Source organism: Cricetulus griseus, chromosome 3 (assembly GCF_003668045.3).
Source record: "Cricetulus griseus strain 17A/GY chromosome 3, alternate assembly CriGri-PICRH-1.0, whole genome shotgun sequence".
Lineage (NCBI taxonomy): Eukaryota > Metazoa > Chordata > Mammalia > Rodentia > Cricetidae > Cricetulus > Cricetulus griseus.
Window position 1 is genome coordinate 187949158 of NC_048596.1, and position 16660 is coordinate 187965817.

The 16660-nt window shown below is 43.6% G+C and overlaps 2 protein-coding genes across 5 annotated transcripts in view; one reads left to right on the top strand and one right to left on the bottom strand.

Moving 5' to 3' along the window:
• Window positions 1-1629: 1629 nt before the first annotated feature.
• On the bottom strand, window positions 1630-2462 carry LOC113834684 (serine/arginine repetitive matrix protein 1-like). The gene is made up of 2 exons (XM_027406099.1): window positions 2399-2462; window positions 1630-2216 (listed from the first exon to the last, which is right to left on the bottom strand). The coding sequence occupies exons 1-2, from the start codon at window positions 2460-2462 to the stop codon at window positions 1630-1632; spliced, it is 651 nt and encodes a 216-aa protein (XP_027261900.1).
• The window catches only part of LOC100770289 (E3 ubiquitin-protein ligase ZNRF1), a 98528-nt gene continuing 84006 nt past the window's right edge, over window positions 2139-16660 (top strand). For 2 of the 4 annotated variants that reach the window (XM_027406041.2, XM_027406042.2), the window contains exon 1: window positions 2140-2884. In XM_027406041.2, the coding sequence (XP_027261842.1) occupies window positions 2461-2884 (424 nt within the window). In that variant the 5' untranslated portion in view covers window positions 2140-2460. Of the gene's footprint in view, window positions 2885-16660 lie in introns of all 4 variants that reach the window. The other 2 variants (XM_027406044.2, XM_027406043.2) reach the window with 2 other exon arrangements.

Below are 16660 nucleotides of genomic sequence, written 5' to 3' on the forward strand. Positions count from 1 at the left end.
AGAGCTAATTTTTTTTTTTTTAAGACAGGGTTTGTCTGTGTAGCACTGGCTGACCTGGAACTTGCTTTGTAGACCAGGCTGGTCTTGTACTCACAGAAATCCACCTGCCTCTGCCACCCAAGTGTTGAGACTAAAGGCATGTACCACCATGCCTGTTTTCCAGCTCTAATCTTTTTGAGGATCTGCTAAAGCAATCAACTAATGTTTCCAACAGGAAGGTTATGAGGGTCTGATCTCTCCTCTTCTTTCTCAGTAGCTGTTACCATCTTTCTTTGCGTATAGTCATTCAAGTGGGTGCAAAATGGTTGTTTTGAGGTTTATGAGAAAGGGAACTTCTCCTTTCTTGTTGATCCTATATCCTAGAATCTAGGAGAGTGCCTGGAACTTCTCAGATACTATTTTATTAAGTGATTGGGCATAGCTTAGATAGAGTACATATCCAGCATACATGAAGCCCTAGCTTCACTCTCCAGCATCTGAGTTGGGGGGATAACTATATATGTATACAAACACACACACACACACACACACACACACACACACACACACACACACACTTGGTTTTTCAAAACAAGATTTCTCTGTGTAGCTTTGGAAGCTGTCCTGGAACTTGCTCTGTAGATCAGGCTGGCCTTGAATTCATAGAGATCCCCCTGCCTCTGCCTCCTGAGTGCTGGGATTAAAAAGGCATGCTCCACAGCCCCAATATTTCTTGTACTAGTTTCTCTTATTAAACTCTCAACGTCTTTGTTCAGGGCTTTTTGTTCACCCCAAATACTCTATGCCTGAAAATAGCCATCTTCTTGTGGCCTTCCAGGCTAGCCACACTGGAAAAGAAGGTCTATTAGCCTATCTCTCTCCAAGTCCACCTTCCTCCACACTCCATTTTTGGAAGCACCTGGCATACTCTGACAAAGTGACAGAGGAAGTAAGTCTAGGGACTAGGTGATGCTCACATCCAGCCCTCAGCACTTGAAAAATTATTTGTTCAATGAATAAGCGATCATGAATATATGAGAAAGACTGGGACTGAACTGGAAAGGTGATTCTCTGTTGCAAAGTGAAATTTGGTCAACAAATATTTATTGAGTACTCACGGTGTCCTTGCCTTGTGGCTCTATGTCAAAATACATGGTAAACACAACAGGAATCGGCCTTGGACAAGGAGTTTCTAAAACCACTTTTTAGCTGCATTGTTCTATTTCCATGCTTTTTATCCACCTATTGATTTTTCGGGATTACATTCTAGCCTAAAGAATCGACTTGTTTCCTTAGACCCAAATAGTTGGTTTCGATCTGTCAGCAAAACCTGGATTCCTATGTGCCTCCTAATAGCTAACCCCAAATGTTAAGACTCCTGATGTTTGGGTCCAAGCTAACTCCCCCCAAAATGTTAAACTTCCTGACGTTGGTTGGGGTCCTTGGATGGGAACCAGCAAACCACAGCACCATCCACCAGAGGGTGCTGTGAGGGCAGGTTTGTGGCGGGAGGGGAGCTCGCCCAATGACCCTCAAACCCAGGTAGACGGATTAGTTGGTTTTCTTTCTTTCTAGTTTCCTTCCCACCCACTAGAACCGTCGCCGCCCCTCCCCCACGCAAGGACTCTTCTTGAATATAGTGATTCGACTCTAGCCGTGCTTGTTCCGGAAGAAGTCTGGCCTCTGTCGCAGACACCCGGCGGCTGGAGCTCGCTGGTCCCCGGACCGCCAGGGGCGCAGGCGGCGGGTGGGTGGGGACCTCCAGGGCCGCAGCGCTCCGCCGCGCCGCAGGGGCGGCGAAAGGGTTAACCCGGCGGGGGGGGGGGGGCGCGGGCCGCGCGTGCGCTCTGCCGCCCTCCATTGTCTCCACGGCGGCGAGGAGCGCCGGCGAGCGCAGCCCGGGACTGAACGGGGCGGTGCGGCTGGCTGGCGGGGCCGGCGGCGGCTGGAGCCGGAGCGCGACGCCACGCGACCGCGGCTTCCAGAGCTCCGCCTGGCTTCCCCACCGCCGCGAGCCCTCCCGAGGCCTGGAGAAGTCCGGGCCGTCGGCCCCGGTCGTCGAGTCCTGAGACCGGGGACGCGCGCGGCGCCCCGAGCCTCCGCCGCTTCCTGCTGCGGGCGGGCGGGCGGGCGGCCTCCTCCGGCGCCTCCCTCCCTTCGCTGCGGCTCCTCAGGCTCTCGAGCCCGGGGGCGGCCTGTGGCGCGCGGCGCCCGCTCCGGACCGCGCGTCTTCGGACCTTAAGGAGAACATGCATTCGGCTTGGACTGTTTGAAATTCTTAGTTTGGGGTCCCCGCTCGCTTGTTTTTTCCGCCTCGCGGATTTTCTGAGGGTTTTTTTCTCTCTCTCTTTTTCATTTTCTCCCCTCGGGGCTCTTTTTTAACCTCCCCCCCTTTATGTTTGCCCAGCCCTCCACCGGCTTCTGAGTAGTGGGGGAGGGTTTCGGCCTCCAGGTTCCCGCCCCACCGGGGCCCGGGCTAGCATGGGGGGCAAGCAGAGCACGGCGGCCCGCTCTCGGGGCCCCTTCCCGGGGGTCTCTACCGATGACAGCGCCGTGCCCCCGCCGGGAGGAGCGCCCCACTTTGGGCACTACCGGACAGGCGGCGGGGCTATGGGGCTGCGCAGCCGCTCGGTCAGCTCGGTGGCGGGCATGGGCATGGACCCCAGCACGGCCGGAGGGGTGCCCTTTGGCCTCTACACCACCGCCTCCCGCGGGACCGGCGACTCAGAGAGGGCGCCGGGCGGCGGAGAGTCCACGTCGGACTCCACCTATGCTCACGGCAATGGTTACCAGGAGACAGGCGGCGGTCACCATAGAGACGGGATGCTGTACCTGGGCTCCCGAGCCTCGCTGGCGGATGCTCTACCTCTGCACATCGCACCCAGGTGGTTCAGCTCGCACAGTGGTGAGTCCGCGGGCGTCTGAGGCCTTGAAGGGTGGAGTGCAAGGGAGGACGCGCCGGGGCGCCCCAAACCTCTTAGTGTGCTAAGCTATGGGTATGAAGCTAACTCCTGCCTTTCCCTTGTGATTCCTTCTGTGCCAGAGGATGAATAGGATCAAGTGGGATAACTACTGGCTAGGGAAAAAGCTGTCTACCAGGCTGCGGAGCCGGGCGTTTTAGGACTGCAGACATGTGTTCACTTGTGGATGGCAGAGTGAAACCTGCCCATTGAAGTCCGTTTATTAGCATCATGATCCTCAGAAAAGAGGTCTTCTTGTCTGGCTTACAGTTTGGACTCTTCATTTCTGCCTCTGTAGCATGGTGCCTACCTGTCTGGTTAGGGAGCTAGTGTCTCCTAAACAAAGAGTGAGAAATAAAACTAGGGGGCAGGTGGTTCTTGGACTAGGGTTCCTACCCTTGCTAGGAAAGGGAGGAGGCTGGTTTTTCCACCCAGCTGGGTATAAATTGATTAAAATGGAGCAGGAGGCTGCCTTAGACAGGTGTGGTCTGCTGTATGGAAAGCCTCCCTCCTTGGATTTGCAGGACCAGGAGTCTGGTCTCTCATGCTGCATTCAGTAGACTTGGCTCATTGACTCTCACATCCCTCCATCTTTTTTCTCCTACTCCATGCTAAGTGCTTGCTTTCCCGGTGAATCTGCATCTTTTTTTTTTTTTTTTTCTAAAACAGAGCACCGGCAAGGTGGGGTATTATTGCCCAGCAGTTGGCACATGACTGGGGAAGAGGAAGGTTGAAAAAATCTGGATGAATTCATTCTGTGCACTTCTGGTGACAGGCCAGGAAAAGGCTGGAGGGGGATTTCCCAGGCTCGGCTGGTAGGGCAAAAAAGGCCTGGCAGGCTCTTCTAGAGGAAAACAGGTCTGTCTGCTTGGCTGTCCTGAGAAGGCAGGACAGGCTTCTGGAAAATTGGTCAAAAGGGGTGTGGGACTACTCTTTGTTAATTAGCAGTTGAAGTGAAGAAGTTACATATTCAAATTCCTTTGGGTGAGTTGGGAAATTTTAGTCACTGTGTAGGAGAAAGCTTTCTCATATCCTTAGGGTACATTATGGAAGGTTTACCTGTGGGATTACTTTTGTAGCTATTTCAAAACCGAGTAGGATTTTTGGGTCTCTTTTTTTTTCTTTCTTTCGATCAATTCCATAGGATAGTGAATAGTTTAGAGCCGCTCTGACTTTAATTAAACTGTTGGAAATCAGATACAAGGCATGTCTGCCTGCGGTACCCTTTAGGCATTTGTTCTGCGTTAGGCATCTTGGAATTAATAATCCTTCTAGATAGTTGAATCCAGAAGGAGTCAACTGTGTTTGTGAGACTTCTGTGATTACGTTTGTAAATAAACTGTCATTAAAACTGAAAACAGTGTAAATCCGTTCTCTAAAATCACAGAATTTTTAGTGTAGCCAACAGCTCATTTTATAAAGGCTTGTATGGAGGAGTGAGAAAAGGAGTTACCTTTTGGGTAAGATTCCTGAAGTCTGTCTCTTACTAGAAACTTCTCTTATCCTTGTTCCACTGCCAGATCCCCTGATAAAATTATGAACTTATAACTGAATTCTGAAATCTCACACTTCAGCCATGAAGCCTTAGAGTCTCCCCCACCCCCCCCATTCAGGCCTGAGATTAGGAACACCACTGAACAATGGGAAGACAAGAAAAGTTGGAGATATTAATCCTTTCAGTGTGTGTGTCCGGCCCTTATTAACATTATAGGTAACACATTTATTTACTTATTTTTAGTATTTGTTTTTATTTATTTTAGTATATAGGATCATCCTGTCCTTTTACAAGACTTTGAGCCTATTGAATGCCCAGGGCATCCTGCAGTTCACCTCAAACTGCCACCATGAATTCCCAGATGCCTTTTGCTGGGGTGGCTGTACCGGGCAGATTGAGGGATTCGTTCTTTTGTACAAATAGAGTAATTAGTTCTTCCTGTGCTGTTCACTTGAGGTGAGTTCTCATTTGCATCAGTGGTTCTGTCTCCTGGAACAGGCCATGGAATTTTCTGGGGCATCCTTTTCTCTCTTGTTCACGGCTGCAAGAAGAGAAGCCGTTTCCACTTTGGAGCCTTTGAGTCAGGTCTGAGCAGCTTTTGCTCTTGTGTGGTAAGATTCCACCGGTAGGACTTTCAGTGCTTGATTGACCAGATGTCTGGAAATTGATATAGTTTTATTACTTGTGTTTTCAAGATGCTTTGGGGACTCCTCTCAGCACAGAAAGCTGTCATTAGTGAAATAAGTCAAAGCTTCAGGCTTATGCTATGTCTGGAAGTAGAATGCCAAGGGGTTCCAGCCTTAGGTCCTCTTCTGAGTAGCTTTGACCTTGGACAAGACACAGCACCTTTCTCTAGGCTCGTCTTTGTCATTTTAAAAATAGATGTGGTAATCCTCAGTGGTGGCAGCTTGTAATGGTTGTTCTCCAAAACCCTATGAGAGGATATACTGCAGTTGCATTTGTCTTCCATGTTCCTGTGCCTTCCTCATGCTGTGACCCTTGTAGATCTTGAGGTCTTTATGACAGAAATGTTTGTTCTTCCATTCTTCACATAGATAGCTCCTATGGACCCGTTAGGGCTCAACAGAAATTTCTCCTCAGAGGCCACTCTTAACATCTGGCCCTTCCTGTGATTGTTTTCAATCATTTGTGGTAATCTTAATTTTTTTTAGCACATTTTATAAACATTTATTTATCTGCTTACTTATTTTTCTTGTAGTTTGACTAAGTTCTCAGCTCTGTGAGACCAGAACTATCTCTTGATCACTGCTGTAAGGTTACACTGTGCCTGGCACAGGTATTTGCCAAATAAAAAAAAGATGAATGGTTTATGTCCATCATCTCATTTATCACTTTAACTCTGCTCCCAGTTTTCAGGGGAGGTAAAGAACCCTGGCAGCTAACTGGTAAGTAGCAGAGGTAGGACTGTAGTGGTAGCTTGACAGTGCCAGAATCCTGGCTCTTTTTATTTAGTGCTTTGTGTGTGTGATTATTAATTTGTTTGTTTTGAGACAGGGCCTTTATGTGACCCTGACTGGCCTCAAACTTACATAATACAGGTTGCTTTGAGCTATTAATCCTTTTGCTTTCACCTTCTGAGTTGTTTCAGTTAAAGGCTTATGTCAACTGTGCTCTAAGACATCACTCTGGCTTCTCTCATCTGTAACTCAAGGAAGGTAGTATCCTGGAAACTTACTGGACAGTAAGTGCGAAGGCTAGGCGCATGATAAAGTACCTGACCTATAACCTTGAGTGGATGAGTCATGTAGTTCTTGGTTTATTATATGTTCATCTGCAGGTGTCTGTCCCCCTGCAGAGTCATTGTTGAGGGTTTTGGTGACAGTACACACACACACACACACACACACACACACACACACACACACACACACACACCCCAAAGGAAATCCAAATGGAACATGGTGGTATCTTGGAGACAGTGCTATTGTCCTGTGCCTTCTCTGTCCCCTTAGAACTTGATGGGTAGAGAGGTCTATAAGTATGAGAACATAGGCCCCAGATGGAGGCTGGTGCTATCTGTAGTCTGACCTACATGCAATTCTCCCATAAATACTATGGAGGAAAACTACCTTTGATAAGCAGTTATAGCCCTTTCCTTTCACTGTTCAACTGCTGGTTTTGTTCTGAGGTGATACTGTAGCTTTTGGTTTTCTGATGCTACTCTGGCAGTCATTCTTTTTTGTAGTAGTTTTGTTAACCTTAGAATAGGGGTTTCCAAATGTGGAGAGAAAATATGAAGTAGCTATCATGTCAGGGAATGTTGCTGTTTTCTGAGTTCTGCTGTAAAATGGCTGGCTATTGAGGGGTTTGGTCTGGTTTCTATGTATGTGTATGTATGTGTATATTCAAAAAGTCCAAATCTGTTCTGTATTCTCACCGAATCATCAACTGGGACTGAGAGAGAGTGACTTTGCTCAGCGTTTGAATATGCTAGCAGGGTATCTTCTGAGTTCTATTTTGCTGCCACACTAGGATTTTCAAAAGGTTTAATTTTTTTCTATTCTTAAATCATGAGGGACACTTGCCAACTCTATTGGAGTGGATCAGAAAGCCTCTTTGTGTCTCACTTGTAAGTATGCTGGAGGTAATAGGCCTTTGTGAGCTTTCTGAAGAAGGAAAAAAAAAAAAAAACATTCTGTGGTCTCTAAAGAGCTAGATCCATCCCCTGCCCAGATTTGCAAGAAAGTTCTAGTCTTAATCAAGACTTTGTTTTAAGATTTTATTTATTTATTATGTATATAACATTCTGCTTCCATGTATATCTGCACACCAGAAGAGGGCACCAGATGTCATTATAGATGGTCATGAGCCACCATGTGGTTGCTGGGAATTGAACTCAGGTCCCCTGGAAGAGCATTCAGTGTTCTTAACCTCTGAGCCATCTCTCCAGCCCCAGAAGACTTTGTTTTTAATGCAGAATTTTTAGCTTTCTATTACTGTGAGGGACTTAATTTCCATGCTTCCTTCAGGCAAAGATAATTACCTAAGAGTCTTAATTTATTCCTCAGGAGATCTAAAAGGTTAAATTTTTAACATGGTTGCTTTATGGATGTGTGTATTTTTATATTAAACAGACTCATCACCAACTATGCACAAGTAATACTGTAAGCCAGAGCATCCTTAATCAAAGAAAGAGTGCTAGCTCCATTCTTGAGAAGGAACATGTTGTGTATTTTACAAATGTGATGATACGTCATCCAAGTCAATGGGCACTGAACTCAAGTTTTAGAATACCCAGTTATAGCCAGCAAGGTGCGCAGCAGATAAGGGCACCTGCCACCAAGCTGATGATCTGAGTCAATCCCCAGGACCCACATTGTGGAAGGAGAGAACCAACTTTGATAAGCTGTCTCTGACCTCCACATGTCCATATACACATATATACATGCACACAAATAAAGTAAAAACTTGTGATACTTTCAAATTTTGTGGGAAAAACCTCATAGAGAATCAGTGTTGACTTAAATGGGATATTGGTCCTGCTCTTATTAAGCCTTAAGTTAGGTTAACCATAATGGGTCTGTGAGATTGTGGTACTCAAATCTTGAAGTTCGCTCCAAACCTGAATCCTAACCTTAGTCTCTGGAATGATGGATTAATATAATTTTTATTCATTTTCCCCCCTAAGCCTTGCTGTGGCCCAGTCTAAATCAAATGGTTGCTTCTTAGCAATCCCCTCCCCTCCTTTTGGTTTTTCAGAGCAGGGTTTCTCTGTTTAGCCTTGGCTGTCCTGGAACTCACTCTGTAGACCAGGCTGACCTTGAACTCAGATATCTGCTTGCCTCTGCCTCCCAGATTGCTGGGATTAAAGGCATGCACCACCACCTCCTGACTGGTTCTTAAAATCTTCACATTTTAGACTTAAGTACTAGAGGGGATTTATCAGAGACCTCCAGTTTGTAATCCCCAGCCTTGTGTTCTTATAAGAACCAGGTTCAGCACTGAGTGGTCAAGTGGGAAGTTAATAAGGAACCCAGTGTCATCTTAAATCAGCACCTGGTACAGCTTCTGGGCTGATGTCAATTTACTGGAGATCTCCCTGGCTTCATCAGTCTTGGAATGCAAGCAGAAGGGTGAAGTCACAGTGTAATGTTATCTCTCTAACTCCAGGTGAGGTGAGGCATGATAAGAATTTATATTGCACTCTTGGACATAGAATAAGAATAAAACACATACAAACAAGAGCTCTCCCGATAACTGTGAATAGCTCCAGAGTATTCTTAAATTTTACTGTGCCTGGTATTCTCCTTGGAGCCTCATAACAATGCAGATGACTGAACCCCAATCCCAGAATTCCTTAGAGCTGAGGGGAATGTCTAACAGAGTCTGAGAGTATAGTTAGTGTAGCATCTATTCAGCTCTGTCATGGATTTAGTTTTTCCTTCTGAAAAAAACTTGGTGCTTTTTTTTTTGTTGTTGCATTCATTAGCATTGTTTTTGATACTTCTAAACTAGATATTTTCTAGATAGGATCCCAGTGGTTTTTTTTTTTTTTAATTTTTTCCTCCAACAAGATCATTCTTCATAATTTTTTCTTCACTTGGAACTAAGCATTTGTCTCCTACATAAAGGCCTAAGCCAATCTGCCATGGTCTTGAGAACTGAGTGGCTCAGAACAGATAGTAATTGTAGCATCGTGTGTGTGTGTGTGTGTGTGTGTGTGTGTGTGTGTGTGTGTGTGTGTGTGTGTGTGTGTGTCGTTTTTCATAGTAGAAGGCCCAGCTGCCTTTGGCTATTGGTACCACTGAAGGGCCTACTGAGCTGTGGCCTCTCACATTCAGGCCCAGCCTGACAGCTACAGAGGTCAAGATCTAGGACAAATCATGACACCAAAGTTTCCCTGCATCCCTCCCTTATTGTCTCAAAGCAGGAGACTGCCGTCTGTGTAGAAACTGATTGCACTAACACATTCATTTAGTCAATTGATAATTATTGAGTACCTGCCATATATCAGGAGCTTTTGTTGGTGCCAGGAACATCTTAAAGATTAACATTCTTAGCCAGGTGGTGGTGGTACATGCTTTAATTCCAGCACTCGGGGAGGCAGAGAGGCAGGTGGATCTCTGGGTTTAAGGCCAGCCTGGTCCATAAAGCTATACAGAGAAACCCTGTCTTGGGGGAAAAGAACCTTCGATTTCTTCCTTTTTTTTTTTTTTTTTTTTTTTTTTGGTTTTTTGAGACAGGGTTTCTCTATGTAGCTTTGGAGCCTATCCTGGCACTCCCTCTGGAGACCAGGCTGGCCTCGAACTCACAGAGATCCACCTGCCTCTGCCTCCCGAGTGCTGGGATTAAAGGTGTGCACCACCTACGCCTGGCCCATTTTCTTCCTTTTTAAGAGTCTGTTCTTGTGGTTTTAGGTTCTGTCTTCTTGATCAGTTCTGTGTTGCTTAAACACTTAGGTATGTTGAGGCATTTACAAAGGTGTTTCTTCTGAACTCCAGTGACTATTCATTTTTTTCTAAACCCTGTTTCTGGGCTAGGCAGGTGATCTTTATGTTTCTAGAAGATTAAGAAATGTCTCGTGTGACCTAGTATAAGGGGGCTCTCTGTCTTAATGAGAACATCTCAAGAAGGACTATTTTTCAAAATTGTCATGTTTATTCTTGGACTTTCAGTATCTTTGTCATACCTTTATTTTTTGGTCACTGAACATTTTTTCTAGAAGCATGATTGGCCACTTTTTAAATCTTTGTTAAGGAAATTTATTTACCCCTTGGTCTGGTAAGTGCAGCTTTCTGAGCTCCACAGCACTGATACTTCAGTGCCCCCCCTCCCATTGCTTTTTACTGTGGTAAAATACATATAATAAAATTTACTATCTTCACCCTTTGGGGGGTTCAAGACAGGGTTTCTCTGTGCAACAGCCCTAGCTGTTCTGGAACTCACTCTGTAGACCAGACTGGCCTTGAACTCATAGAGACCCAACTGCCTCTGACTCTAAGTGCTGAGATTAAAGGTGTGCCACCACAACCCAGCTCATCTTCATCATTTTTAAGTGTATAGTTGAATGGTGCAGTAAGAACTGCATGTAACTAATTGTAAAGTATTTGTCTTGTGACTATCTTATTTAACTTAGCATAATGCTCTTAACCTTCATCTATGTTGTTGCATCTCCTGTCAGGATTTTCTTCCCTTTTGGGGGTTGAACATGTGCCATACAATGTGTGTGACAAAGAGTATAATATAGAATGTATACCACATTTTGCTTCTCTTATGCATCTGTCACTGACACATGAATTGCTTCCATGTTGTTGTAGATAATACTGCTGTGAATGTATAAACTGGAGATCCTAATTTTACACCATTCTAGTGATGGGGATGGTTCTAGGCTCTACACCACTGAGCCATATTCCCAATTTTTTCATATATACCTAGGAGTAAAATTGCTAGATTCTATTTTCTATTTTCTTTAGATAGTGTCTCACATAGTTCAAGCTGATAAAGTCACTGTGTAGCTGAAGATAAATGTGAGCATCTGACTCCCTGACCCCACCTCCTGAGTACTAGAATTACCTGCCTGGTTTGTTTGGTGCTGGTGATTGAACATGACATCATACATTGAAGGCAAACACTACCAAATTGAGCTATGTCTCCAGTCCCTTTGTTTCAGAACCACTGTCCCTCTTTCTCTTTCTCTCAGGTCTTGCTGTATTGCTGGTGTTCTGTAATTCACTGTGTAGAGCCTGCTGGCTTACACTCACAGAAATCTACCTGCCTCTGTCTCCTGAGTGCTGAGTGCTCTGGCTTTTTTTTTTTTTTTTTTTGATAATAGCTAACCTAACCTAACGAGTGTGATATGTTGTAGTTTACATTTCTGTCATGATGATTGATAAATGTTTTGTTTTTTTTTTTTCCCTAGCCATTCATGTATCATTATGGAAATAAGTATTTATGCCATTTGCCTATTTAACTTTTTTTTTAAATTTCATTTGTATGGGTGTTTTGCCTACACACACATACACACACACACACACACACACACACACACACACACACACACACACCACATTTGTGCTTGCTACCCTTGGATTCCAGTCTCCCAGAACTGGAGTTATAGAAGGTTGTGAGCTGCCATATGGGTTCTGGGAATTGATGATGGGTCCTTTGGAAGAGCACCATGTGCTCTTAACTGCTGGATCTTCTTTTCATCCCCTCCTCTCTCTATTTTTGAATCAGGTTGGGGTTTTGTTTTGTTTTTTGTTTTATCCTTGTTAATGCTGTTTTCAGTAATTTACTAAAGTCTTGTATGATAACCAACAACAGTGACTGTTATTCCCCAAGAATAACTAATAAACCTTTCTTACAAAGGTTTGTAACAAAATGAAGAATTTAAAAGGTCAGTGTTGAGATAACTTTTTCTTTTTATTTTATTGAGAAATTTTGACAACTGGCTGTTGGATAATGCCTTAATTTCTGAAAGTCGACTTGTGTTGAAGATGTCACGGTGTGCATGTGTGTGCTTTGCCATCTTGGTCTTGGTGAGTTAGACTCATAATATGAACCCAAACCTCTTGTTTGTAGTACCCTTCCCTCTATAAAATGATTAAAACATACTTCACAAACAGCTGTTCTAAAATTACTCACTTCCATATTGTATGTTATGCAATATCTTCTAAGGTCAAAGGTGATTTCTTAGTATGTGGGAGAGGCAGAATTACTCAGATGATTTTGGACAGAGCTAGAAAATCCCATGACCCCAAGTCTGTGTGGTCATTTTGCCCACATTTCTGAGTTATTTGGAGGCATTTTGAGCTCTTTGGAGGCATTTTCGATTGTTTCCATCTCCAGAGACCCTTTTCCTTTAGAGAAGAGATTCATTATCCTGATACTCCCCTAAGGGCTGGAAATTCTACAAGAACATAAAGGAACCCTTGGGATTCCACACTAACAAATTTGTTTTTTTGAAATATTGTTTATTCTCTCTATTTACACCCTCAAGGATATACCATTTAAGCTAGATAAGGTTTTCTAAAACGCCAGTCACTACCATAACAACTGTCTCCAAGTACCCATGTAAATCATCAATATTGGATTTGCCCAACTCTGGTCAGATATGGTTGAAACTTCTATACCATTGTAATCAGATGCCCTGGAGAGCTGTAGGTAAGTCTTAAAGACCTGTGGTGAGGGCTCCCTTGAAAGCTAGCTGCCTTCTATCTTAACATCCAACAATCCCAGTTATATTAGCCGACTTTAATCAGTTTCCTACCGGTTCTCTCAACCTGAAGACCAAATGCAACACAAAAAGCCAAGTGAATATAAACGTCTCCTGTGTTTGGGTATAGGAATCTCCAGTGAAGTGGCAGACCTATGAAAAATACTATTATGAGCTGTTCTATTTTGCTGTGGCTTTGGAAAACCTTTGGATTTCTTTACTGAAATTTGTTTGGGGGAAAAAATCTTTTTAATGAAACAGTGTGAGTCACAAAGCAGCCACCCCTTCTTATAATAGCATTTCTCACCAGGGGAATTTTTGGTAGCTGTTGGGGGAGGGATGTGAGTAGGTTGTGGATGATACATCCCTTGGTAGAACATAGCCAAAGGCTGCTACATGACAGCTCTGGTGCTTTCCTTGCTGACACCAAGCTCTGAATTCAAAATGCAGGACAGCAGAACAGAACAGAGAAACCTGGGCTAGTGAATGGATGCAGCAGCATGAACAATGAGATTGGAGCCTTGACATTTTAAATCAGTTCAAATCCTATTGCAGTGTAAAAGGATGGTGAAACAGGCCTGGGGTCAGAGCACTGGGAGCCATATCGAGGCAGAATGTCAGCTTTCTGGGTCATGAGATGGCAGTGGACCTAATGATGCCCATTTGAGGATCACAAGTAGTAGTGTCTTTCCTTCCCCGTCTATGCCTATTTCCAGATTGAAGTTACAAGGTGGCAGCACCTTCATTCAGAGTGGATTCATAGAGCTCTTCTTTGCCCTTAAAAAACTTTTGGTTCAAAATGGGGTTGCATTTTGTAAATGCTTCTGCATAGTAAGGAAAGTGATTACCAGGACAGCTTGTTCTACAGAGTGAGTTCCAGAACAACACAGAGAAACCTTGAGTTGAAAAACCAACAACAACAACAACAAAAAAACCCAAAACCTAAAAAAGGTAGCTTATAGGATAGGAGGAAATCTGCCAGCTATTGATCCAACAAGAGATTAATATTCAGAATATAAAAAGTCACAAAACGAACAAAAAACACTTAGCTAGGTGGTGGTGGTATACACCTTTAGTGGCAGCACTGTGTGTGTGTGGGAACAACCAGGGGGAGGCAGAGGCAGGTGGATATCTGAGTTTGAGACCAGCTTGGTCTACAGAGAGAGTTCTAGGACAGCCAGTACTACACAGAGAAACCATATCTCGAAAAACCAACAAAACAAAAAATGTAGAATAGGACTGGAGAGGTGTCTCAATGGTCAGGAGCGTTTTCTGCTCTTTAGAGGGACCCAGGTTCTGTTACCAGCAGCCACATGTTGTCTCACAACTGTGTAGCTCCAGCTCCAGTTCCAGTGCCCTCTTCTGGCCTTTGTGAGTGCCACATGCATATGCTGCACAAGATATATGTGTGTGTGTGTGTGTGTGCGCGCGTGCGTGCGCGCGTGCGCGCGTGCGCGCGTGCGTGCGTGCGTGCGTGCGTGCGTGCGTGCGTGCGTGCGTGCGTGCGTGCGTGCGTGCGTGCGTGCGTGTGTGTGTGTGTAAACTCACATTAAGAAGAGAATTAAGGGACTGGAGAGATGGCTCAGCAGTTAAGAGCTCTGGCTGCTTTTCCAGAGATCCTGAGTTCGGTTCCCAGCCACCACATGGTGACTCACAACCATCCATAATGAGATCTGGTGCCCTCTTCTGGCCTGCAGGCAGACATGCAGGCAGAACACTATTCATAATAAATAAATTAATCTAAAAAAAGAAAATTAATTTAGAATAAGCTAAGATATCAGTATTCAAAAGCACTTACCCTAAACCTTTCTCCAAACCTAAGATTAAGTTTGAAGGTTTTTGGAGGATTGTGTTTATTTTGATCTAGGGTCTTGTGTTTTCCAGTCTAGCCTTCACGTCACTGTATAGATGCAGTTGACTTTGAACTTCTGATCCTTCTGCCTCTGTTTCCCTACTGGTGAGATAGCAGGCATAAATAATTTCCTGGGTTATGTGGCACTGGGGATTGAATTTAAGGCTTCATGTATGCTGGCAAGCATTCTGTCAATTGAGCTAAACCCCATCACTTTTTTAGAGACAATAGTCTTGCTCATACTGGCTTATAACCTTGTAACACATGCTGGCCTCCAACTAGCAGTCCTTCTGCCTCAGCTTCCTAGTTTTGGGTTTATAGGTATGGAGATAGCTGGCTATCTTCTGAGCCTTAGTTTTAACTGTCATAATCTTCATTGACTCACAGTTCCACAGGATTCATTTCTGAACTATTGCTTTATGTAAGATGTAGAAAATCTGAGAAATTTTACAGCTGTTAAGATTTGAGAAGTCATGGCTGACTCTTTTTTGTGTTTTCCTGACTTTGTACTTTTTTTTTTTGCCAAAGCCTCATAACAGTTCCAAGTATCCAGGGCTCAAAAGGGGGGAACAGGAAGTCCGTATTTGATGCTTGAGAGCCAGCAACAACTAATAAAGGGGCACCAGTACTGGGAGGGAGAGTTCTGGGCCCTGGGGTGACCTGTACCAGTTCTATACAACTTAGGTTGTGTAGCAGAAGCTCAATTTCCCTATGATGACATTGTTATAAAGTGTTTTTTTGTCTTAAAGAGCAAAACACAAAAGGTGCATTTTACTTAGCAGTAGGAATCACTCTCCTATTTCTCTTACATGGAGGCCTGCTGGATGCTTATCTTAGGATCCCAGCTGCAGCCTGAAGCCCTTCCTTTTTCCTTCCCTTTACTCTTAGTAATGAACTCTGAAGATTTAGGCTTGTGGTTAGAAAATGGTAAGTCAGATGGTCGGTGCTGTTTCACTTTTTGTTTCACTTGTACATTTCAGGAAATCAGATAGTGGTGTGACTCTGAATAGGAGCTCTTTGGTGCCTTAGAATGTTTTCAGACTAGGAGATGATACATTTAATAAGCAGATGATAATTAAAACATTATAGACATAATTGTTTATATCCTTTCCATTCTCATTTTCTCCATCTCTCCTCAACAATAACCACTGCCCTGATTGTGGTGTTTATCCCGATATGTGTGTGTGTGTGTGTGTGTGTGTGTGTAACATATATCCTATACATATGTCATATGTGTATGCATGTATGTGTACATATATTATTTCTGCTGCTTATGTTTATCCAGAACTATATTTATTATATTTGTTAATTTTCTATACTTTGCATAGATTGCATTCTAATGTCTAAATACATGTGTATATATGTATGTATAAATTGTGTATGTGTATACATATATATACATATAAAACAAAACAGATTCTCAATGTCTAAATTTACTTTCTACCACAGCAGTTCATTTTCACTGCCATACTATTGGATGACTTTACATTACATTACTGTCGTTCCCCTCTTAATAAATAAGCATTAAAGTTATTTTCATTGCCTCAAGAATCTTTTCATGTTTCCTTATACACTTTTTTTTTTCAATAAATAAATAAATAAATAACAGTTGTTATGTAGCCCAGGCAGGCTTTGATCTCATTTTGTATAGCTAGAGATGATCTTGAACTCCTGATCCTTCTGGCTACCCCACCCAAATGCTAGGATTAAAACATGCTGCCGCCACACCTGGCCTCCTTACACCTTAGTGAGCTTTTCTAGGGCACAACCTTAGTCATGAATAGCTGGGTCATAGAGATGTGTATATGTGTATCTTTAGCTCTTAATTTAGTACCCAGTATATATCCATTGTGCTTGTACCAGTTTGTGCTCTCCAGATAACATGCTTTCCTTGCTTTGTGTTTTTGTCTAAAAGTTTAATAGGATCAGACCTGTGGTAGGTGTGAATGGCGTACCATTATTTGTGACTGTATTTGCTATTTACACATTTGATAAAATATATTTGCATATATGTTAATATTATGTATTTAAGCATCGTTTTTCAACTGTGAAGTAGTTGCTCGTGTCTTTCACTCATGTTACTCATATTAGGTGGCTCATCCTTCCTTTAATATCTGTCTTTATTTGTAGTATATATATATGTACATGTGTTTTTGTGCCGTGGTCTTTGTGTGGCATTCAGAGGACAGCTAGGGTTC

Coding starts and splice junctions, on each gene's coding strand:
- LOC113834684 (XM_027406099.1), bottom strand. CDS start 2,462: ATGCTAGCCCGGGCCCCGGTGGGGCGGGAACCTGGAGGCCGAAACCCT. Junction 2,217..2,398: donor CCCTCCCCCACTACTCAGAA/GCCGGTGGAGGG, acceptor GTTCTCCTTAAG/GTCCGAAGACGCGCGGTCCG.